The following is a 23,178-nucleotide window of genomic DNA, read 5'->3' on the forward strand; positions in this document are numbered from 1 at the left end:
CTGCCTCTATCATTAGACAGTCCTGGGTATGAGTCCTGGCTCTGCCTACTATTGGCTGTCGGGCCTTGGGCAAATTAGCTGAACCTCACCTTTATCTGAAAAATGGGAGCTAATAATACCAATCTTGGAGGGTTAAGCGAAGATGAAAAAGATAATACAAGGTGCTTAATAAGTAGTACCTGTCACCTATAATATTCAAGAATAACACTATGTGTAGAATGCCTGGACACTGTATATATTTATCGGGGGGTGAAAAAGCAAAACATGTGCCAAAGAGAAGGCCCTGAGGATCACATGCTTCGCATCCAAAAGGTCATCTGAAGTCTAGATACTTATCGGTGATGATATATGTGTTCTCAAGGCCAACATGGCTGAAGTTACCCAGTTCCTTTTGGGGCCATCAACGTCCCAGATGTCTCATCGTTGTTGTCAGTCCTTTCATGAAAAATTCATGAAGTTACAGCTGTGGGCTCACAAGAACTTTTACTGTGACATGGTCTCTGCTTAGCAAATTGTGAGAAGATGATTTGTAAAAATTCTTAACTATGATTAATCATGAAAAAATTATTTATGCAAACTGGAAAAAAAGCTTTATTAGCCTCCCTTTCTGCCATGTTAATTCTTGTTATTAACCCTAAACTAACTAAACAAATAAAAAGGATCTACCTGAAATTATGTTCTGTTCCCTTAACCTGCTCTCTGCCATGTCAGAAAAGGTCAACTGTGACCAGAACCTGGGCACCACAGCGGTCTGTCCAGCCTATCTGAGGATGCTTCAGCTGGGTCAGGATAAAATCACATGGCTAGGGTGTCCACTGCTAGATTTCTGTAATTTATTGGGAAAGAATTTTTGCTTCTATGAACCTGTAACACTAGTAACAGAGCAATATGGGGGCTTCAGTTCTATTTTGGCTTAAATAGATTTTGGTCTAAACACATTTTTCAATATGTAACAATTCGGTTACCCTAATGACAAATGTCACCCCTACCATTGCCAGAGCAACATGCCATTTCCATTAGGAGGCATGTTTCCTGGCCAGAGCAAGGCATGGAAAATAATATTGGGTCATCGACAATTCCCTGCAGTTTTGCTGATCTGATTAAACTTAGCAATGGAAAGAGGAGTTTACAAATGAGGCACTGCTCTCTATTTATTTACCAAAATGGCTTCTTCCCACCACATCCAGGAGATTCAGCTGAGATCTCATTAAGTCTCAGCTTATGATAACATTTACTCCATAAATCTCCACTGCAGCCAGTGAATGAAATGAGCATGATGCCAAAGACGGCGTGATGGATGAAATCAAACCTCTGCCCCTTTACAGGGCAGCTGACCTTTTCAAGCCCTAAATGTATTCAGCTCTCTGGTCCTAAAGAAGTAGCTAGAAAAATGTATTGCTTGTGCTCTCTTAACTATTTCCTTACTGTCCTTCTTGGCTGGCTAGCTGGCCTCAGTGGAAGAGAAATACAATGAGGACATTTCTGACAGTTCTCTGGTTGTGTGTGAAGAAGAGCGAGGAGAAGAGGTGGGTACAGGAAGCAGGACATCAAAATGTCGTGAAATAGTCCTGTCTTCTCCCAGAAGTTAGAAAGAAATACTGACCCCCCAAAAAGAGAAGATGAATTAGTTTGTGTGTCTGATTCATTACTTATCCTCTGCTGGACCAGATCTAGCCTGGTCTGATTTTATACCTGATATAGCGACAAGGCAGGCCCAAGTTGTCTGTTCCCTGTGGCAGAATTCCAAAGATTTGTGGGCCAAGACCCTACTTGTCTTCCAGGGCCTGTTACGTTATCTTGAGCCCACTCTGTGTTCTGTTTTGAGACAGGGCTAAACCCTGCAAGTGTCTCTAAGAGACAAGGAATCTGTAAGAACTGTGAGCGGCGCATATCTGCCCTTTTCTGTCTTCAGAAAACAAACCACTTGATAGGAGACAGGTGCCTATATGTAGAAACAGCCCCAGCAGCACTGACAGGGGCTAAGGCAGGACCAGAGGACTTGTGGTTCTGCCCCGAGGCTGGGAAATAGATGCTGTGACCTCTTGTTCCACAGGATTTTAGGATGTGATGATTTTCTGACTGTGATGGAGCCACCACTTGGCTACACAAGGGACCTGAGGCCCAGCACAGGGACATAGAAAGATCACTGCGGTGGACTGAATATGTGTGTTGTCCCCAAATTCCTATGTTGAAATCCTAATCCCAACATGATAGTATTTGGAGATGGAGACTTTGAGTAGTTGTTAGGCTATGAGGGTAAGAGCTCTTACAAATGGGATTAGTGCCTTATTTATTTATTTATTTATTTTTATTGTAGTTAGAGGAAGGGAGGCAGAGAGACAGACTCCCCATGCACCTGACTGGGATCTACCCAGCAAGCCCATTAGGGGACAATGCTCTGCCTATCTGGAGCCATTGCTCCATTGCTCAGCAACCAAGCTATTTTTTAGCACCTGAGCTGGAGGCCACAGAGCCATCCTCAGTGCCCAAGGCCAACTCACTCAAACCAATCAAGCCATCGCTGTGGGAGGGTAAGAGAGAGAGAATGGGAGGAGGAGGGGTAGAGAAGCAGATGGTTGCTTCCACTGTGTGCCCTGACCGAGAATTGAACCCGGGACATTCACATGCTGGGCCGACACTCTACCACTGAGTCAACTGGCTAGAGTGGATTAGTGCTTTTTGAGAAGAGCCCAGAAACTGCCTAGCACTCTTTCTACTATGGGAGGACACGGATGAAGACAGCCCTCACCAAGAACCTGACCCAACTTCTAGTCTCCAGGACTCAGGTGATTATAGTATCCCTGACGACAGGAACAAAATGTAAATGTGCCAGCCCTCCCCTGTCCAGCTTCCTCTCTCCTTTCTGCCTCGAGCTGAGCCCAACATGAATATTTTTCCTCCCGTTGTAAAGAATTCCATCGATCTTCCCAGGGGAGCACCTTCCTATCAAGCAACTCCCTTCAGAAACTCTCTGTTGTTCCCGACCAGGCTTCAGCGCTGCCTCTCTAACCACGGGGATTAGACAAAGTGGTCAGAATAGACTAGTCCAGGACACATGGCAGGTACTAGGATGTTTAGGAGCATAGACTCTTTCTAATACAGGGGAGCATGAACCAGAGGCACGTGTGTTTCCATCTGCTGAAGTAATCCTAAAGGACAGAGCCATCAAAGCCCCATATTTTGGGTTGTTACTCTTTTTGTTTTTCATAAGCCACATAAGAAAGGGATTAAATAAGGCAGAGTTATTTGGAATTCTACACGTGGCCTCTTTCAGGAAGGGACCGCTTGTCAATGTGTTTATGGTCAGAGGCAGAAGATAGGCCGTTGAACAGAAGGGGCAAAGGGCATGATAGAGCTCCCACTGCTAAGCAGACAGGACAATCTGGCTCTTAGGAGGAGTTCCCCAGGAGGACAGGTCACTGCTACACCTCGCCACCAGTCCTCAGCCTAGAGAGGCACGAGCTGCTTATCCCAAAGACGCCTGGGTCTGCCAGCCCGGGACTCAGACTAGTGGGAGCACACAGCGGGAGAGCCCTCTAACCCATCCCCTCCCATGACTCTCAGTTCAGGCTCTACTGGCCTCTGCTTCCAGCTTCTCCCTCTCTCCACCCAATTGTCCCCAACCAGGGACACGGTGACCTTATGAGAGTGAACGAGTACCTCTGCCTGCATCCCTTCAGCAACTCCTTATCCAGAGGACCAAGTCGACATCTGAGGCCCTCTGAGACCAGGCCCCTGGCTTCCTTTCTGACTTGATCTTTGCTTTCTCCCCTGTGCACCCCAAACTAAACCTTTCTTTATTCCCCTCCCACACCTCCTCTTCCTTCTTGCTCCTCCCATCTTCCCCTCATCCCCTTCTTTCCTCCTTTTGCCTTCTCATCTCTCCCTCCTCCATCTATTATTTGCCGCTACACTTTACGCGTGCAGCTCCCTCAGTTCACAATGTCCATTCACATCCTTTTGGTTTGTACACTGCTCCCGATTTGTAGGCAGCAGAGACAGTGCTATCTGTCTACCCAAATCAGTTGTTTTGCCCCCTGGGCACTCAGCTGGACTCTGCTTCTCAGTCCCCTGGAATTGGGTAGAGCTAATAACTGTCTTCTGGCCAATGAATGTGGAGGGAGCAATGCCCACACTTCCGGGCCTGGCCGCCAAACCCAGTCACGTGCCCCTCCACGCTCCCTCTCCATTTCCTCCCTGCTAGCAGATGCAGGGATCTCGGGAGACCTCTGTGGCCCAGGCAGCGGCACAGCTCCTGAGGGAAGAAGCCCTGGTCCCTGAACACTATGGAGGTAAACTTCCCCTCCTACCAGCACCGAAACCACAGTGAGCTGTGCAGCAGAAATAACCTCCACTGTAACAGGTGACTGGGACTTGACCTAGGGGTTGCTTATTCCAATTGGCCTGCCCTCACTGTTACAGCCCTCCTCAAGAATCATTCTTGGGGTAGAGTGGGGGGAGCCCCATCTACCTTCTCTCCTCTATCTCCTCTGCATTTCTCCAGTACCTTGTTCATACCTTCAACTCATGGCTGCAACCTGTTTACTGTGCACCTGTCTCCTTAACGGGGCTGTAAGTCCCCCTGGGACACAGACTGTGCTATTTATCTTGGTATTCTGAGTGCCCTGGGGCTATTTCCTGTGTGCTGAGTGAATGCACAGAGGCCACTCACACAAGCAGGACAGTCTGGCACATGTGTGACTCTAGAAGTCCCCCCACTGCTGCCTACTGTTCTGAGGCCACGGTCCCAGTTTCTGTGCTCGTCCCAGGGCCCCCAGGCCGTCCCTCGCAGTGACAGAGAGGCAGTCTCTGGCTCATCTCCTTCCATTGCCAGCTGATAACTTTCCACATCAGCAAGCAATGACAGCGGTGGGAGCTGTCACTCTCTCTCCTCCACTAACAGCCGTCCAACAGATAATGTATCTGGATGTGACATGGGGTTTCTCATCTCCCAGTGTTTATGTGGAAGGGGGATGCTGTGGGAGCCAAGGGCAACTGTACGCTGTGTGGCTCTGTTTGGAGGCGGAGAACTGGTTATGGGAGGTAACAGATCAAAGGGAAATTTAAAATGATTTGTTTCCCCTTCAGCCCCTCTGCTGAACTACTCTCGGGTCCCAGGTACACTGATCTGTCTGCACAGCACCAAATGAAAACCCAATCAGCACTTTATCTGGTAACTACCCTGGGTGGGCAAGGTTGAGTGGGTAGATCAATTTGTCAAGACTTTGTGGCTTGAGGTAGGTGACAGGACTTCTCCAAAAACTCCACGATGACCTCTCTGTGTGAAGCTGTCGCTGCCAGCGGTCCCCTCCAAGCTCCCACGATGCCGTGGCCCCGGGAGCATCCAGGTCCCCGCAGCCCTGCAGAACCCCACATCAGCCAAGGCCGGTTCCACATCCCTCACGGTGCAGCTGCCGAGGCAGGAGAGTGAACAGTCTGTGAGCTGGAATACGTCACTCCCAAGCACTCTGGTTGACCACTGCTTTTGTCCAATCAAGTTCAAAAAGAGCCCTAACCTGAAAGAAACTCAGAGAGGTCATATGACGGATATGCCCCCTTCCATGCAAGGCTGTCTCTTAAACCATTCCAAATGGACGCTTCTGACATATTAACTTCTTCTTTTCTTCTTCTTCTTCTTCTTTTCTCCTTCTTCTTCTTTTTTGCTTAAGGAAGATAATGCCATAACTTGCTTTCCTGCTTCAAACATAGTTCTTACAATCATAAAGCTTATCTTTTCTCTCTTGCCTTAAAAAAAAAATCAGACTCATGCCTCTTCGTGTTAACATTGCAGGTCAGGTCTTCCCGCCTCTCTTCTACTGTCCTCCATCCACCTTGCTTTGCATATGAAATGGGCAGTGAGAAATGCTATAACAAAGGGGCTGAGGAGGCAACTCTGGCTCGGGGTTCAGAGGGTTCAGAGGCGGTGGCCCTCCTCTATGTCCCTCTGGCTAGAGGAGGACAGTCACTTACTGAGGGAGGGATTGTGGGACAGAACCAGCAGAACTGAACCCAGGACTTACCTACCTGAGGTTCAATAAAACATATGAACTGTGTATCACAAACAAATTCATTTCTCTGAGCCTCAGTCCCATCTATAAAATAGGGATATTAGCACCCACATAAGATGACCTTAAGGAGGATTAAATGAGAGATCATCTACCTCTTTCATGCCCTGCCCCAGTCCTGGCTCTGCTTTCTAGCCCAGCAGAGCCCATAGAGGCTGAGTTGTGTCCACTGTTCTACCCTAGAATCCAAAAAGTGATTCAACACACACTATGGAATTATCATTCCCCTCAAAGAGGGAATGCAAGAGTGAGCAAGGATGTATCTTTGCTCCATGGACTACCCAAGATTTCTCCTCGGATGGATCTATGCCTAACTCCTTCCAGTTGTCCTTCTAGGCCCACTTTTTAAATGTCTAGATCATTTCTACCCACACCATTAAGGACAACACACTCTTTGAGGGCAGGTCACTAGTACAGTGAAGATGAGACAAAGAGTATTTGGCCAACTAAGTAGGAATGTATAGATTTGATTTCCTTCAAAGAGGATTCAATTCAATTCTTCAGTTTTTTGTTTGTTTTTTTTTGTTTGTTTGTTTTTTTGGTCTATTAGCTATAAAGCACGGCTCTGAGTGTTGGGCAGCAGAGCAGATAAACAGTGAAGCCTATTGGTTGCCCCCAAGCGCTTTCTCTTCGGTGACAGGGCGGGGCCACCCCCACACACTTGTGGGGTAGGTGGGAAGTCCCCAGTGCTCTGACAGGGTCTGTCCTGAGAGCAAGGGTCCACAGGGGCACTAGTGAATATGCACAGTCCGTGCTGGGCTGGCAGGCTGGGCCAAAGAGGAAAAGAGTGTCCCAGGCAAAGGGAGGAGGGAGGACCAAGGTTCCAGAAACAGCAAAGCAGCAGGCTTGCGGGACAGCGGGAGCATCTGGTCTATCCCTCCTTATGCCGAGTAGCATTCCACAGCATGGCTGTGGCACTGCTTAACAATTCATCTACGGGGGTATATTTTGGTTGTTTCCCATTTGGGGCTATTACAAATAAAGCTGCTATGAATCACTACACAGATTTTTATGTGGATATAACTTTTCATGTCTCTGGGGTAAACTGCCAGGAGTATAACTGCTAAGTAAGTATATATTTAGTGTTCTTTTTTAAGAAATGGCCAGACTATTTCCCAGAATGCCTATACCATTCTCTGCTCCCACCAATGATGGATAAGTGATCCAGTTTCTGCACAACCTCATCAGAGTTCAGTGATGTCACTATGCTTTATTTGAGTTGTCCTTACAGGTGTGTGGTGATAGCTCACCGTGGTCTTAATGTGCATTTCCCTAATGACTAGTGATGTTGAACACACTTATGTAGACATGAAGATTATCATTGGCTTCAGAGTTTCTTTCAGCTACAATAACTTTACCCTCTCCAAGTCTCACTTTGTTTTCCTCTGTAAAAATGAGAGAATTAAACGAGATGACCCCTAAACAACCCTCTGCTCTAAAATTGTATAAACCATGAGATCTACCCTGGGTGTTTGTTTGCAAGGTGAGGAGCTTTTAATTTTCCTTTTGTGCACCAGCTACCCCATCCGCCAAGCCTTTATTCTGTAGCTACGGAGAGGCAGCCAAAGCTTTTGAGGAAGGGGATGACATATCCGCTATGGAAAAGAACAATTTGTCTGCCTCATGCAGGATGTGTATAAGCAGCTCCAGGAGCAGGCAGGCACGTGGCCACTGGTCTAGAGAAACAGAGGTGGGGAGCAGAGGAGGAGGCAGGCAGGAGGGGCTTTCTAGGAGGTCAGCTGGTAAGACTTGGCAATTGACTGCCTATAAGAACTGATAGCCATGCAAGGGTCACAGAAGAAGGAGGAAGGAAGAGCCAGAAGCAGGAAGAAGAGTGATATCTCGCCTAGTAACTGGGAAGTTGCTGAGGCCCCGAAGAGAAGAGGGCTGGGAAGACACGAGTTCTGGCTGAGACCCTGGCTGGAAGGCAAAGATGCTCTGGGTTGTGTCAGCAGGAGGTACACAAGGGTGAATGAAAGGCAACCAGCTGCAACCGTCACTAGCATAGTCTAGCAGCCTTGCAAGGAGGGGGATATGCCCTAAGTATCATGTGAACGCAGAGGGAGAGCTGGGGTGCACCCCTGCCTGCAGGTGTCTGAGACAGCCTCTTAGAGGAGTGCCATGCTGCAGTGGAGAGTCTTGTGTGGGAACTCAGGGCCCTGGGGGAAATCCTAATAGGAGTCCTGGTGAGTTGTTCCCCACCTTGAACACCAGTTTCCTCACCTGATCTCTGTGGCAACTTTCCAGCACTAAAGGCTCTGGGCTTGATCAGGACCAGTGAGAGTTATGGGAGGAACAGAGGAGATGCCTGGGTCTGCACAGAGCTGTCTGCTCTCACCGAGTGGCATGGGGTCAGGATGTGCCTTTAACACATGCTAGCTTAACCCTTTGAGTAGTACAAACATTCATGTACATCCTCATGACTCCTGACCATCGAGAGTATCATTGTACAAAAATTTTATTTTAAAAATGTGTAAGGCAACAGTAAAAAAAGGTTCTTCTTGTTTCCATAAATTGGTTATCAAACAAACATGATTTTAAGTTAATAAAACTGTAACTGGAACTAATTTCATTTTTTGGAAAATAAATAAATAAATAAAACTCATCCCCGGGGTCAGTGAGCATGAAAAATCTCACTCCTCAAAGGGTTAAGGGTGCAAAGTAAGAAAGGAGTCACAAAGAAAACAATTGTTTCCTCTCCTGCCACCTGCGCCAGATGCTTGGCGGGATTCCGTCACAGAAACCTAGACATGTTGGCAACCCGCAGCCACTAGCCAAGTCCAAGGTAAGACTGGCTGTACTGGTTAAAATGTAAAATAAAAGCTCAAATAATAATGTGCATGTCCTTGATACATACATCCAGTGCAGTCCACTGGCCCTCAGATGACTGGTCTCAGGCCACATGGGCCCTTTTGAAGGCCACCTGTAGGATGGAATGCAAGGGGGCGGGGGTGAAGCGGGAGCCAGGGAAGAGGCTTCCGCCGTAAGCCGGTGGCACCTTGTCCTGGTAACGTGGAGCAGGACATGAGGCCACGTTGTTAATGATAACTGCAGAAGTGGCTCCCAGGTCACATGACTGCATGCCACTGTTGTAAATATTTGACCCTGCTTCTGTGTAGAAACTCAATGTTTTGTTTGTGCTGTCTGTCTGTCTGTCTTTTATATGCTTACCCACATACACATCTGCATCATAGTATAAGCTTTAGACACTGGGACTGCATTTAAATTGTTTTGTTTTTCTTTTTAAAATTTTCCAGTGATTTGCGAGAGAGAGGGGAAGTGAGAAAGGGAGAAAAGAAGGGATGAAAAGCAAGACAGCTGAATTAGAACCATTAACTCATTCCACTTAGTTGTGTACTCATAGGTTGCTTCTTATGTGTGCTCTGACCAGGGATCAAACCCACGACCTCAGTACCTCAGGGATGATGCTCTATCCACTTAGCCACCTGGCCAGGGCCCATTTAAATGGTTTTCATGACATGACCGAGAGGTTCCTATATGAATAGATATTTAACAAATGCATTTTTTTTAATCTTGAGGAAGAGAAGAAAGAAGAAATTCCCATCTTTATCTCCTTCCTTGTGGCTGGTCTTCTATCAGACTCCACATTTGAGCCAGAAAACAGACCCTGTACCTTGAAACAATGCATCTTGATCGACAACAATGACCCCTGTGCGGCAGCAACAGTTCTGTAATTGGCGTCTTTAAACGGGATGTTCATTGCTGCTCAGAAGAAAGAAAGAGGCCTCAACATTACCCTGGCTTTTCCAGGGAGTAGTGGGGTTTGGAGGCCAAGACCTATGTAGTCGCCCACTCTGGAAGCAGCAGGAAGGGCAACCGGGTCCCAGTGGGCCCTCTTCCTGTCTCTCTTTTGTCTTTTGGGCCCTGAAATGGCTCTTGAGTACCATGCTGTCCTCTGCCCCATGGCTGTCAGTACCAGTTGTGGACTGGGATACAGTGAAGGGCTGGGCACGGAGCCTTCGGGCTCCAGGCAGGCTGGACATAGTGTGTCTCCTCATGTCCCTTTTCTGGAAACCGTCAGATGGCCGGCAGCAAGGCCATGCCCAAAACAGGAGGTTCCACAGAGCATTGCTTGATGCCGACCCAGGAATTCTACAGACTGAAGACACTCATGAAGCAAGACTCGTGTTTGTCCTCAAGCGCTGGCTGCCAGCATTGCACCACGCAGCTCTTGACACGGTACCAGCAACCCCCCATCGCCACGCCCAAGGATGAGCCCCTGGCACTCACCTCGCCTGCCTTCTCAGCAGCACTGCCTCCCCCTTGCCTTTCCCACCGTCTCTGCTGCACTCTGTTACGCCTCCTCTGCTGCTCTCCCTCATCACCCCAGCTTCCAAATGTCAGCGTGCCCAGATTCTCAGACCTCCTTTCCTTTCTGTCTGTACAACTCCCCTAATGATCTCATGCAGGCAAAAAGGTCTAAATACCTTCTACACATTGTTGGCTTCTCAAAATAGAATTTGTTCCCGACCTCTCCCCTGACCTCAGGTGAATTCCCCATTGCCTACCCACCATGTGCACTTGGATGTCAAATGGGCGTGTCAAACCTAAAGGTGCAAGACGGCTTACCTGACAGTCGTGCCCTGAGACCTGTGGCTCCCCACAGTCCTATCAGTAAATGAGGATTCCACTCTCACTGCTGTGTGGGACCATCGCCTTCAAACTCCCTGATCTCCTCTCACATCCCACATCTGAAACACCAGCAACTGACGTCACTTGGAGCCTGACTCCATCACATCATTGTTACCAGGACAAAGTGCCACCAGCTCTTGAGGTGGAAATCTCCTCCCTGGTTCCTCATTATGCCTCCGTCCACTTCCATTCCATTCCATTCCGCACGTGGCCACCAGGGAGCTCCTGGTGGGCGTGGGTCAAGTCATGCCACTTCTCAGCTCAGGACCTGCAGTGGCCTCACACCGCACTCCCGGTAAAAGTCCCAGTTCTTAGAGTCATTTTCATGATCTACTTCCTGGGTGCCTTGAACCTTATTGCCTACCTCTCTCCCCCTTATTTACGTCTCTCCAGTCACATTAACCTCCTCTCTCTTCCTCAAGTACATCAGCCGTGCCCCTGCCTCGAGCTCTTTCCATCGGCTGCTCCCTCTGCCTGGACTGTTCTTGTCCCAATAGTTATATGATTCATTTCCTCACTGCCTTCGAGTCTCTATTCAGATGCTGCCTTCTCAGTGAGGTGTTTCCTGGCCACTCCACCTAAATGACGGTCTCTCACTCCTGTCCCCCTCTTGCTATTTCATCTTTCTCCACTGTACTCATCATTCTCGGCCACACTACTGAATTTCTCGTCTGTCTCCCCACTAGAGGACACGTTCCCTGAGGGCAGAGGTTTCTGACTGCTCCCCTGCACCCAAAACAGTGCCTCTGGCCAGAGTGGACCTTTCACTGGTGGATGGCTGGGGGGAAGCATGACAGGAACAGATTTTTATACGTCATTTACCAGCCTCATCCTTTAATGACTTAGAGAAGTACCTCCTAACTACGCTGTTCTCTGTCTCCCCCACCACTGTTCTATTTCCTCCGTGGTTTTTGTAGCTTCTCCCAGGAAAAATGCACACGTGGGCTCCCCGAGGTACGCTCAGCTCCCACAGAATGAGGTGTCATGGCACTGTCCTGCACAGCCAACACTAATGTCCCCCACAGGGGCATCTCCTGAGTGCTGACAGGCTTCCGCCCAGGGGAAAAGCAGCCGTGGCCAGAGGCATTCATGAAAAGTGGCGATGCCTTTTTTTCTTAAAAGACTACCTAGTTTTTGAGCTGGAAAGGACTAGGAAATACACTATACAGTAATCGTTTAGCAGTCTCAAAGGCTAAGATACCACTTTCATTGAAATACACATATAACTTACAGCAGCACTTCTCCCCTTTGCATTTGTTTCAAAAGGCAAACGATGAAGTTTTGGACAAGAATGTAGTTTCTGAGCCACAGGCTTGCCTTTTCTGCAAATCTATTAGGTTGCCAATTCCCTAATAATTTAATCACATCAACTGCTTTTATTGAACTTACCCAATAGACACAGTGCTTTGGACTGGTTTCCTGGCTCCATCGCAACGATTTTCACATTCATTTCATTGCACGGGCCTATTTTACTATCTTGCTTTTTTTATATACTCATTCCCTTGCCCCAACCCTGTGGAACCAGTCCACCAACATTTACACAATTGAAGGAGGCAGGCTCCCATTTTATTCTCCTAGGACAAGGCTGGCTGAGACAAGAAACAGACACAGAAGGCTCCTCCAGCCATCAGGCAAAAGTATAAGGTGGTAGGAACAACAGTCCCCAGAGTCTGATTTCATCCTTATTCGGACTTTTAAAAATCCCTGGCAGAGGTTCTACCCCTTGGAGTAGGCAGTTCATCATGCTCTTCCCAAAGCTTGGCCAGAAACGTGGGTAGAGAGGCCTCGTCCATGTGATTTGCTTCAGCTGCAAAGAATTCTCCATGCTGGGAAGTCTTTGGAATTCATTAATTTAATAGTTGAGACAGGGAAGCAGCACACTTCTCCTTGGAAGCTCTTGCTTGGGCAGAGCACAGAACGACAACGTGCGTCTGTTCCGGCCAGTGGCTGCCCAGCAAGCAGTGGATGCCTCCGGTTTTCAGTGACACGCTAAGAAACTTGCTCGTCAGCGTCAGTCACAGCTTGGGGGCTCCCCCTGACTTAGGATGGGGACGGGGGCCAAGATGTTGGTTTCTGTGTTTCTGAGGTAACCTTCTCTGTGGTACTTACTTGCCACACCACGCTGTGCCACAAACTAATTAGCTACCCACAGTTGCATTAACAGCATAATAGCATCTGCCAAACAGTTTCCCGGAAAGACCCTCAGTGGCTCCATTGCTCGCTTTTATAATCCATTGAAGGCCTTGTCTTCCAGCTTGCAAATGACGTAGGAGAGAATGAAGGCCTCCTTAGCTTATTAAATAATGTCATCACCAGTCCCTTGTTTGTGTGTTTTAATTTTGTATTTGCCCCTGGAGCAGTTATCAGAAAGGGAAGAGTTGGTGAAAAGATTCTATCAGTCTCCGCGGAGAAAGAACAGAGTTTCTGTCCTCTGTTAACATCTCTGGCTGCCTTCTTCCCCACCTCCTCCACCTGACCCCTCTCTAGAGTCCCAGTTAGAACTCAGACACTAGTGAGTAGAAACACACAGAAACCAGTCGGGAAGTTGAACACATGGACATAGCTAATGCCTACTCACAGAGCGGAGAAATTAGACCGCTGTATCTACATACATGTGCTAGGATCTTTATGTTCACACACACGTACATACACAAGGATTTAAAAACTGTCGGGCGACCGTCATTTTCTGTGGGGCTGCTCTCCTGACAGTGCTCGGGCCCTCCTCGCCCTTGTAAGGAGAGGAGATTTGATCAGTAACGACACCCTGCTTTCCCGCCGTCAGTCTCCCTGAGCCTCAGTGGGTCCTGACATCTCCCTCTCCCCTCAGGAACGTTTCTGGCTTCCCACCCTTACCCACCTGTCTGTACAGCAACCGTGTGTGGTAGTCATGGAGATGGAGGGCAAAGGAACCAAGGAGAGTAGTTAGAACTAACCCGTGGCCCTCAAGTTTACCTCGCAGCTCAACCACCTGCAGGCGCATTCGAACCACCCCAGCCTCTGAGCCAGCAGATCTGAAGTGCAGCCTGAGATGTTGCATGTCTAGCAGGTTCCCGGCCGATGCTGGTGCTGCTGGCCCAGGGACCACACTTTGACAACCACCGGGCTTATCTAATGAGAGCCTGAGTTTCCATGATTCATCATCTTTCCTACACTTGTGACTCAGTGTCATCTGTCACTTTTGTTTTCATCCCTGCAAGAACCAAGCCGACAGTCTGCCCCATGCAACCCCAGAAAAAGGGATTTGGCTCAATTTTATAATTTAACTGTCAAATGCCACTCAACCTTCCTACTTAGTACTTTGAACCTATCCTCCTTAAGAGAAACCTTTGGCTCCTTTTCCTATGAGAAAGCACAATGGTGCTTGGAAGTCTGCTGCAAGTGGGGGTAGAACCCTGCTTTCTAGGGAGCTGCTTGGTGGGAATCATTCTTTCGAGCAAGCCTAGAGTAGGCTACCTGCCCCCTCTGCCCGAAGTGGTAGGGCCCAGAGAAGGATGTCTGATTTAAAAGTAGAGTCCACCTTAGCAAAATCTCAACTGTCTTGAAGATCAAAGATTCTGAAAGGAACATGAGGCTTTATAGACCAGCAGCAATTATTTCTGTGACCAACATCTATGAGTAGCAAAAGGCCAAAATGAGACCACTGTTGCTCGAGGAAGACAACTATAAAGAAAGGCTGGTGGTAAAAGGTTTCCTCTGTCCTCACTATGGTCCCCTCACTCTCCCAGAACCCAGCCAAGACAGAGGAAGGCTGCTCACTGTTTCGGGGCTTCTCCTCGTCCATGCCTTCGTCCTCGTTCTCGGGGTCGATGTCTTCCGCCTGCGTGATCCAGTCCAGGTAGCCTTTCAGGTCCTCCTCCAGCTGTTGCTTCTCTCGCAGCTTTTGGAAGTCTCCCCGGGCCTTGGCCTTCTCCCTCTCTTTGGAGAACTCTCTGGAGAGGAAGTGGAGTGGACAGGGCAGGGGAGTGCATGGAAGGAAGGAGCAGGTGAGGCATGAAGGGGAGACGGAGACAAGGGGAAAGAAGAGTGTGAATGGCTTTGCACTGGGAAGGCCGCCCACAAGCCCCTAGTTCCACAGACAGCTTTCTCTAGTCACCCCAGGTTTTGTCTTCGCTCTCACATAAATGGAAGGAGGCACTGAAGGGGAGGCATGAAATCCATTCCCCACTCTCCTGGATCTACGATTACAGGCTCTGCCTTCAGTAACAAATGTTCTCCAATGTCCTGGAAACTCATTCTGAACAGTAAGCCTCCACAACAGTCTGGAACATGCATTTTCATTTCCCCCATTATTGGGTGACAGTAGAAAAATCTGAAGAGCCTCTGGGTGACAGCAGTTGTTAGGAGCAGCAGTGTGCTGAAGCCCTGCTTAACGGCAGTGGCTCTGAAGAGCCACCTGTGCATGGCTCTTCCCAACCCTGGCTTCAGTGAGGTCTCTGTGGTGGCTTAAAACTGGCCATGGTGGGAATATTTACATCATGGAAATTGGCAAATGTTATAAACCAGGCCTTTCCCCCACAAAGAGCCAACTGTTAGATATTTACCAGTACACCACTGATTTGAGACCCAAGGAATTGAATCTCCTCCTCCTCCTCTATTCTTATGACTAGGGTTCACTTTGCCACTCTTAGCTGCCTGGAAGGATTTCTAACCCAGAGAAAGTTCTTTCCCACATGGGGACAAATAAGAATTCCAAACACAAGAAAATGTCCTGAGGGCTGCCTCTTTGGCTAAAAAAGTCTAATCAGAATGAAAAAAATACATTAAATCAAGATGATATAAAAGTTAAATGATGCATTCAGTTTAAAGTAATAATAAGTAGAAATCAGAATTCAGTTGGGGTTTGATGGAAGAAGGGCCTATTGGAAAACTTGACAGAATGATTATTTGTTTTCTATTTTCTATGACTCTGCCCTTGTTTTCTCTCCAACTTCAAATTCAGTTTCCGAGCAAGGACGGGACTGGCAGCAGAAGGCAATAATCAAAAAGACTAGTTCTTTTTTAAAAAAATTTTTTATTAGCAATAATTGCGCCTCGGATAAGCCTCATTGGCTACAATACTGCCACTGCGCAAAGCTAAGAAGACTAGTTCTTAATGCTCAAAGTAAGTCTGTGCCTTTTTCTTCCCAATAGAACAGAGGAGCATTTCTAGGTTTGATTGTGTGTGTGTGTGTGTGTGTGTGTGTGTGTGTGTGTGTGTGTGTGTGTGTATGAGAGAGAGAGAGAGAGAGATACACGCACTGGGCATCTTTTTTCATTCTTAGAAACACGGTTCCTTCTCTCACCAGCAAAGGTGTTGTTCAGGATGCTACAGCAACCAACTTGAAAGAATTTCTTGCACAAGCCAAACGCTCTATAGGAAAGGCCCCTTGTCAGGAAGGACACACCAACAAACCACCCGGACTCGGGCTCAGCCGCCGAGTCCAGTCCGTGACGCTGGGCGGCTCTCTCACCACACCGTCTAGTGTTTGCATTTTGCTTTAGTGCTGCTTAGGAGAGCACAGGCTTTGGCATTCACCTTTTTTTAGGGTGAAATGGGGTGGGGACTGGGAGTGGCTAGGGAACTTCTTTAATTAGGAGACGTGGAGGCTCGAAAGCTAATGAGTTCTCTTCAACTGCTGCCTTAATGATGCTCTGGTTTGGACGGAATTTTCTTCTTAAATTTGATTGAATTGAACTTGCTCTTTCTTGAGCCTTCTGACAACTGGCAGGTACCTTCATTTTCTTCCCAGGGAGTTTAATGCCAGGGAAAAGTGGCCAGGCCCACAGCTTACAGTAGAGATGGAAGCCTTGCTCTGCTTTGTTCTTCCCTCCTTTTGCTATTGGGGGTGGGCATGGAAAGATGCCTGCCCATATGCCCCCGAACCTCGATGCCTGGCCACACTGCCCCTGCCAGGGCCAGAGGCTTGCACTCTGGAGACAGTCACTTCACAGAGAGGTTGCCTCCTCATGTGAATCGACTCCAAAACTACATTTCAAGGCCCCCTCCTCTTGTCTCTCGTTCTGCCCACAGGGATCTGCCTCCTCCATTCCTTTCCTTGGAGCAGATCTGGGTTGTGAGGGGACTGAATAGTTGAGGGTTCTCCTTAGCTCTTTTGGAGTATTTTTCAAAGGGGTCAAGTTCTAGTTAGAAGACAACTCCCACCCTTCTTCTGGAGTGGGGAGGATAGGACTGGGATCAAACTGGAGTAGGGGCAGCTGACTCGCTCCTGTGGAATAAAAGCTCATCGTCTGTACCCCCAATACTTCTGGGGACCCAAAATAAAAACCCACTGGGAGACAAAAAAGCCGAGGTATGTTAGCAGTGTGAGGGGGGTGAAAAGTGGCAGAATCAGATCCAAAGCCCCGTGGCTCCCCCTGGCTCCCAGAGAACATGGGGCACACAGACTGCGGCTGAACGGCAGGTGAGCAAGGTGTTCGTCTCCAGACCCCGTGCAGTAAGAGATTCTCTGGGTGGTAGTGCCTAGCTCTCTTTATCTCCTCAGCTGGATGGCAGCCATGCACTTGTTCTGGGGACTGAGCTAATGAAGACATGAAGGCCCAGCCTGATGGGCTATGCTGGGCCCAGGGACCGGAGCTGGCTAGATAATCAATCACAGCAGTGGGTTTTGTCATAAGGCCGAAGCACAGCTCTGGCCAGCAATAACCAACATGGAAAATGAGGGATGGAGCAGAAAGCCAGTGGACCAGTCCTCACTCAGGTAAAGTGCGCAAAGGGAGGTGCATGTGGAAAATCCAATCAATACAAATGCTTGGAGCTGTAGGCCCTCTATAATCAATATAGTCAGTTCTTAATATTCACAGACTCTGCACTTGTGAATTTACCTACCCAGTAAAATTTACTTGTAACCCTAAGTTAATAATTTGTGTGCCTTCAGGGTCACCTGCAGACATCTGCAGAATGGCAAAAAACGAGTCACTTCCCCAGCCGAGGTCAGACAGAGTGACACTCTGCCTTCTTGTTTCAGTTGTTAGTTGTGAACAAATGTCCTTTTTATGGTCTCTTTAGTGCCCCACTTTTGGCGTTTTGTGCTTTTTGTTAGTGATTTTGCAGTTTACAAAGCTTGCCTAGTGCTGAAGCACTGTCCAGCATTCCTAAGCTTAAGAAGGCTGTGGTGTGCTTCACAGAGAAAATACCTGTGTTGGATAAGCTTTGTTCAGGCCTGCGTGACAGTGCTGTTGGCCATGAGTTTTGTGCAAATGAATTAATGACATACATTAAAGTATAGTTAAACAGAAACACACCATAGGCATGGTTAGGTACTGACCGCTGGAGAGAAACGTTGTGACGAGAGGCCCTCAGGTACCTAAGCCTGTATTTCTCCTAAGAGTAGTGGTTCAGTATTTGATACTCAGCATTGCGGTGACTTCATAGAATAAGGAGAACCGACTGTCTATGCCATCTTTTCTGCTTCCACTAGAAGGCACCTATGTCCTGGCCTTGCTCTTGCTTCTTTCTGGACCTGGATATTGAGCCATTCCAGTTATGCTTTCAGGTTGTAAAATACCTACCCACCAGGCTCTCTGCTCTTTGGGAGAGAGAAAGACATGCCCATCTCTCAGTGGGGAAAAAAAACTGGGTGCCTACCCGTCTACGAGAAACTGGGCCTCTTGTCAATGGAAGGCACATTCTGAAGCCCTTTATTCACAGTCACTTAAAAACAAAAAAGTAACTGGATTCCAGAGTCCAGGGACTTTCAATGGATTGCAGCTTCCTCCCATTCCGGGAATCTCATAGTCATTGCTGTTTCAGTTCTGGTGGGCTGGAGGCCTAGATTTCTAAAGGGGAAAGCAAATATAACCCGATTTATATTTGTATAACACCAGGCCTGTGGCTCGTGAGGATCAATAGCTAATGAGCATGGAAGCTCTTCAGAAAGAATCCATGCGATGTCTATCCTGTATACTGACTCTATTCTATCTTGTCAGGAATGCTGTGTTCTGGATACGTGAGTATTCCAGAAAAAGGATGCTTACAGGACCCTCTGATGACCAAAATTTCTGGTTTCCACCTTTTCAATGGGAGTTTTATGGACGGTCATCTTCCCTACCTTCATGAGCTGTAAGCTAAGAGAACAATTGAAACTTTTCTTGGTGATGGAAGGATGTAATCAGAGCATGAGTTATAAATGTGCTGTGGTATAAAATATTCTTCTTAATTGATAGTGTTAGGTGTCCTGCCCTGGTCCCAGAATCCCAGCATGCTAGGAGCCCATACTGCTGCTGAGCTGGGTGCTGCTGTCCCTGAGGGACGGGTCAAGTCTGCTGGGCTGCCGGCCTCAGGCTAACGCCTGACCCACTGCAGCCCCTGCGCTGGCTCTGCACCCTTCCCCCCGGGACTCCTGCTCCTGCCGGCTGTTTCCAGGAGCCCGCCACACCCGGTGCTGCTGCCAGCCCTCCGCCCTTCCTGGCTGTAATTTCAGAACATAGGATATGGGTTCATGTTGTTCTGGTTTAATCCTGGATCCTCTGTTTTTCCCATTAGAAGTATTTGGTTTCTTCTTTTCTTCTGCCCTCTTGACAGATTAGAGAGGGCTCCTTAACCTTGGAAGCCTTGGAAGAAGTTCTGCCAGCCATCTGGAGTTTCTAGCACCGGGCTGGGGCTGGTCAGGGAGCAGGTACTGGGTAGTGTCTCCAGGAGACCACCGAATGGACTCAAAGGCTCACGAGGCCGAGGCCTGAAGGCCTACTGTTCCTGTTCAGGGTCTGTGCGCGGTTTTCGTATTCCTACTTGCCAGGCTTTGGGCGAGTGTTGTCACATACTCCCCTCACTGGGACTGGGTCAGGCCAGGACATGGTCTCCCAGGCTCTTCTCTGATGTCACCAGCTGCTATTATTTGACATCTCTGCTTTGATACCACCAGTAAGACGACTTTTCTCGTGGCCAAGGACTGTGGGAAGATACTCTGCTTGAGGAGGTCATCACAATCTAGCTCCTAGACCCCATATCTGATTCGAGGGCTGTGTGTGTGTAGGGGGGTATTCTACTCACTTAGATTTGTTTTTCATCTCTGAGGGGAGAAAATGGAACCATTAGACATTCCTGTAGAAGTCCAGAGCTCTGGCTTATGTCACGGTTCAGCTCACTCAGCGTATGTCCTGCCCTGGCTAACGGTGAGAAGATGGGGGCCTTGTTCCAACACTGACTCGTAGTTAACAGAGGTGCAAGTCACTTACCACTCTGGGCTCCCCTTCCTCACCTTTAAAAAAAAGGGATGGAGTGGTTCTAACTTTTGATGATTCTATTCACTAAATCCAGTTATGATAAGCACCAAGTAAGCAACAATAGTAGCAGCTTTCTTTAGTACTTACTATACGCTAAGTATTGTCACCAGGACTTTTTCAGACGGGTAGCTAAAGTTTAAGAAGGGGAAGTTGCTTCCACATTACGCATCCGGCCAGGGCAGAGCTGGGGCGTCTGAATTTCTGTCCTAAGTATATGATGAGATAGACCTTTTCTTCCATGCTTTCCTTGGTGATTTACATTTAAACACAGAGGCATTTTCTCGTGTTGGAACACAGATAGGAAAACCCTTCCACCGTCCAGGCAGCTAGTCAGGGGCTTGCGTTGTCCTCATCCTTCCAACCCCCTGAGGAAGACTCTGGTTTTCTGCGCAGCCTTACCTGGGAAGAAGGCATGATGTCATCTAAGTCTCTAACAATCCACCCACCAGGGGAAGGGGTGAGGGTGGGGCAGAATCCTTCCTTCACCTAGTTCTTGAGCCTACATCTGATGCCCCTGCACTGCATTAGGCTGTGGGAGGAGATGGGAGTGGCCATTCCTAGTTCATTACTGAGTGACAAGGAAGATCAATCTTTGTCCTAGAGCCTGCTGACTGTCTCCCAGCATTGATGCCCCTACAGACCTAGGGAAGGCTATCCAAAGCAGCTGGCCTGTCTTGAGCAGAGCAGAAACAGACCGCACCCCTCCCCTCGTGGCCAAGGCAGCAGAGCATGTTACCCAGGAGCAGGTCACCAGGAGCATGTAGGTGTGAGGCCTTGGCAAGGCTGGTGTGGGCTGGTGAAGAGGAGGGGGGCTGCGTCCCACGGTGAGTCAGGCCACCCCCAGGGGCCCGGACGCCCTGCACATTGGCTGCTTCTACTACTGTTTAACTTCATCTGAGCAAAGGCCAAATCAGGCCAGCTTTCTACTTGGAACCAAGGAGACAGACTGAAAGGGAAGTGGTATTCCTTCTCCTTGGCTTTCCAATAATCTAGGGTTTCCATCAGCGAGGTGCCCTTTTCAGTCAGACATCAGGATGCCAGACGTGGGCTGCTCAGTCTATGAACCGGAACCAAAGAGGGTTATATTTTCAGTCTGTTATTTGTTTGTATTTAAAATATAATTCTTATTACCCTGGTTTGACACCAAATCAAGGCTCTCCAAAGTTTTTATGGAGAGCCTGGCACACAGTGGGACTGGCTCCATGGCTCAGGCAAGGACCAAGCTGTGAGACCTCTGCATATGGTGAAAGCACAGTCTATGAAGCTTCCTTCCAATTCCAGCTGCCAAGGCCTTCCCAGAGCAGGGTGTCCCTGTGCTACTCCTCAGGTACAGGAAAGAGCATTCTGCCTCCCTGAGCAGCTGCCTGAGTGAGGGAAGGGCTTGGATGAGCTGGCAGGAGGCATATGGGCCCTGGCATCCCTTGGTGAAGCACAAACCAATGGACTGATCCATGTACCTCTGACCCTCTGCCCAGCCAGGCCAAGGACACTCACTTCAAGGCTCCTGAGGGGGTCCCTTATCCCAGGTTCATCAGAGCCAGTAAAAGAATAAAGCCAGGAATAGCAGAAAGAGTAAATAAAATGGAAAAAAAATCAAGACCTTTTTTCTTGGTCCTGCTTACCCGCTAAGGACACCGAGAACCAAGTTAAGTACAAAAAATGACCCTATGATGATAAGTGTAACAAAATAGATCCAGGGCCAGTCCCTTCCTACGGCATCATTGACCTGGAAGAACGGAATGATAGTTAGTGAGGCGCACACATCAGTCGAGCATGGCCCAGCACCCATCACGGGCTCAGACACCAACCCACGCAGCGCCAGGACCCCGATCCTCTAGGTGCAAATCAGAGGCCAAACAGCCTGCCAGCCAATGGGCCAGAATTTGAGACTTTCTCCCCTGGTTTTCCTGGGTCTCTTAGATCCCATCCCTGAGGATCCTGGCGATGGACAGAGTGGAACCTGGGACCTTGCTCGGCTGCATTGTAAGGAGGACACAGAAACAGTCAGCTTACCCGCTCAACACACCGAGAACCAGATTTAGAACGAAAAAGGATCCAAAGATGACCAGACTGACAAAATACACCCAGGGTAACTCATAGCCCATAGCGTCCTGCATCTGGAAAGACGAAGGAAAGTTAGGAAAGAGAGAAAGCAGAATTGAGTCAAAGCGAGAGGGCAGGTACAGAAGGAAGTGGAGAGAAGCTGGGAGGGACAAACGGGGCTGAGCCTAGTCTCTGTCTAGGTGGGTGGTGATCCATCGCTACCCCTGTAGCATCCAAACTCAGAATACTCCCCATGACCTTGACCCAGACTGTCAGGGACTTTCTGTAGTCTCTGCCTTAAGAGAGATCTTGTCTGGCTCTCTCTGTTGTTTTATTATCTGGAACAACAAAAAACATTTCCCCAATGTTTTTCTATTTGCTTGTCTAAGAAAGTGGGTAGCCTCAAAACAAAACAAAACAAAACAAACAAACCTTCTTCATCAAGGAATGATTTCAATTCACTTAGGTTTATGTGGCATTAACTCTCCCATTGCACCCCAGGCTTGGTGTCAAAAGTACCTGAGGTTTTCCTGCTAGAGCCAGGGGCCCAGAGCCTTTGAGCACGTAGGGGAAAGGGGCCTTCTGAAGGGGCTTGCCGTACTCGACCAGAGCTGGGCCCAGAATGGGGAGGCGAAACTCCAGGGCTTCACAAACACTACAAAGGCTACAAGCAGGATGGATGTTCATTTTGGTTTGTGTATTGGGAGAACGGCTCCTGTGACTATAACCATAGCCTAGACAGAAACAGTCCTTAACCTGGAAACTGTGACTTGTAACTAACTGGGCAACAAGACAGCCCATGAAAGGCTGCAAACCCCTAGGGCAGCTGGAGGCCGTGGAGTGGAGCTGGCTCCTGTGGGCACTAGAGAGCCACTGTGCAGCTCCTCCAAGCTCCTGTTCAGTGACTTCACGATGGGCACTTGAAACTGGCCATTGTGGATAGAAATGGACAAGTGATACAGATCTGCCCGCCCCCCTCCCCCTGGTCCCTAAGGGCTGGCTGTTCAACATTCACCAGCACATCACACGTCAGCGGATAGACGTGAAGACGAGGGTAGGTCTCAGAGCGGCATTTCTATCAAAGAGAAAATTTATTCTGATTTAGTTTCTCAAATTTATTTCTTTTGATGCTTTCTGACTAAAGGGTTTAAGTCTTATCTTCCAAAAATGAACCCCAATGTTGTCTTTGTGAATT

At 48.4% G+C, this 23,178-nt stretch overlaps 1 protein-coding gene and 1 pseudogene across 12 annotated transcripts in view; both read right to left on the reverse strand.

Annotated features, from left to right (window-relative positions):
• Nucleotides 1–23,178, reverse strand: part of CACNA1C (calcium voltage-gated channel subunit alpha1 C) — a 786,403-nt gene that overhangs the window by 194,013 nt on the left and 569,212 nt on the right. For 11 of the 12 annotated variants that reach the window (XM_066258219.1, XM_066258227.1, XM_066258220.1 and 8 more), the window contains 2 exons: nucleotides 21,954–22,057; nucleotides 14,475–14,647 (listed from right to left, as the gene is read on the reverse strand). In XM_066258219.1, the coding sequence (XP_066114316.1) occupies nucleotides 14,475–14,647; nucleotides 21,954–22,057 (277 nt within the window). Of the gene's footprint in view, nucleotides 1–14,474; nucleotides 14,648–21,562; nucleotides 21,667–21,953; nucleotides 22,058–23,178 lie in introns of all 12 variants that reach the window. The other variant, XM_066258229.1, reaches the window with a different exon arrangement.
• Nucleotides 15,676–15,793, reverse strand: LOC136327804 (U4 spliceosomal RNA; annotated as a pseudogene).

The sequence above is a fragment of the Saccopteryx bilineata genome, chromosome 2 (genome assembly GCF_036850765.1).
Source record: "Saccopteryx bilineata isolate mSacBil1 chromosome 2, mSacBil1_pri_phased_curated, whole genome shotgun sequence".
NCBI lineage: Eukaryota > Metazoa > Chordata > Mammalia > Chiroptera > Emballonuridae > Saccopteryx > Saccopteryx bilineata.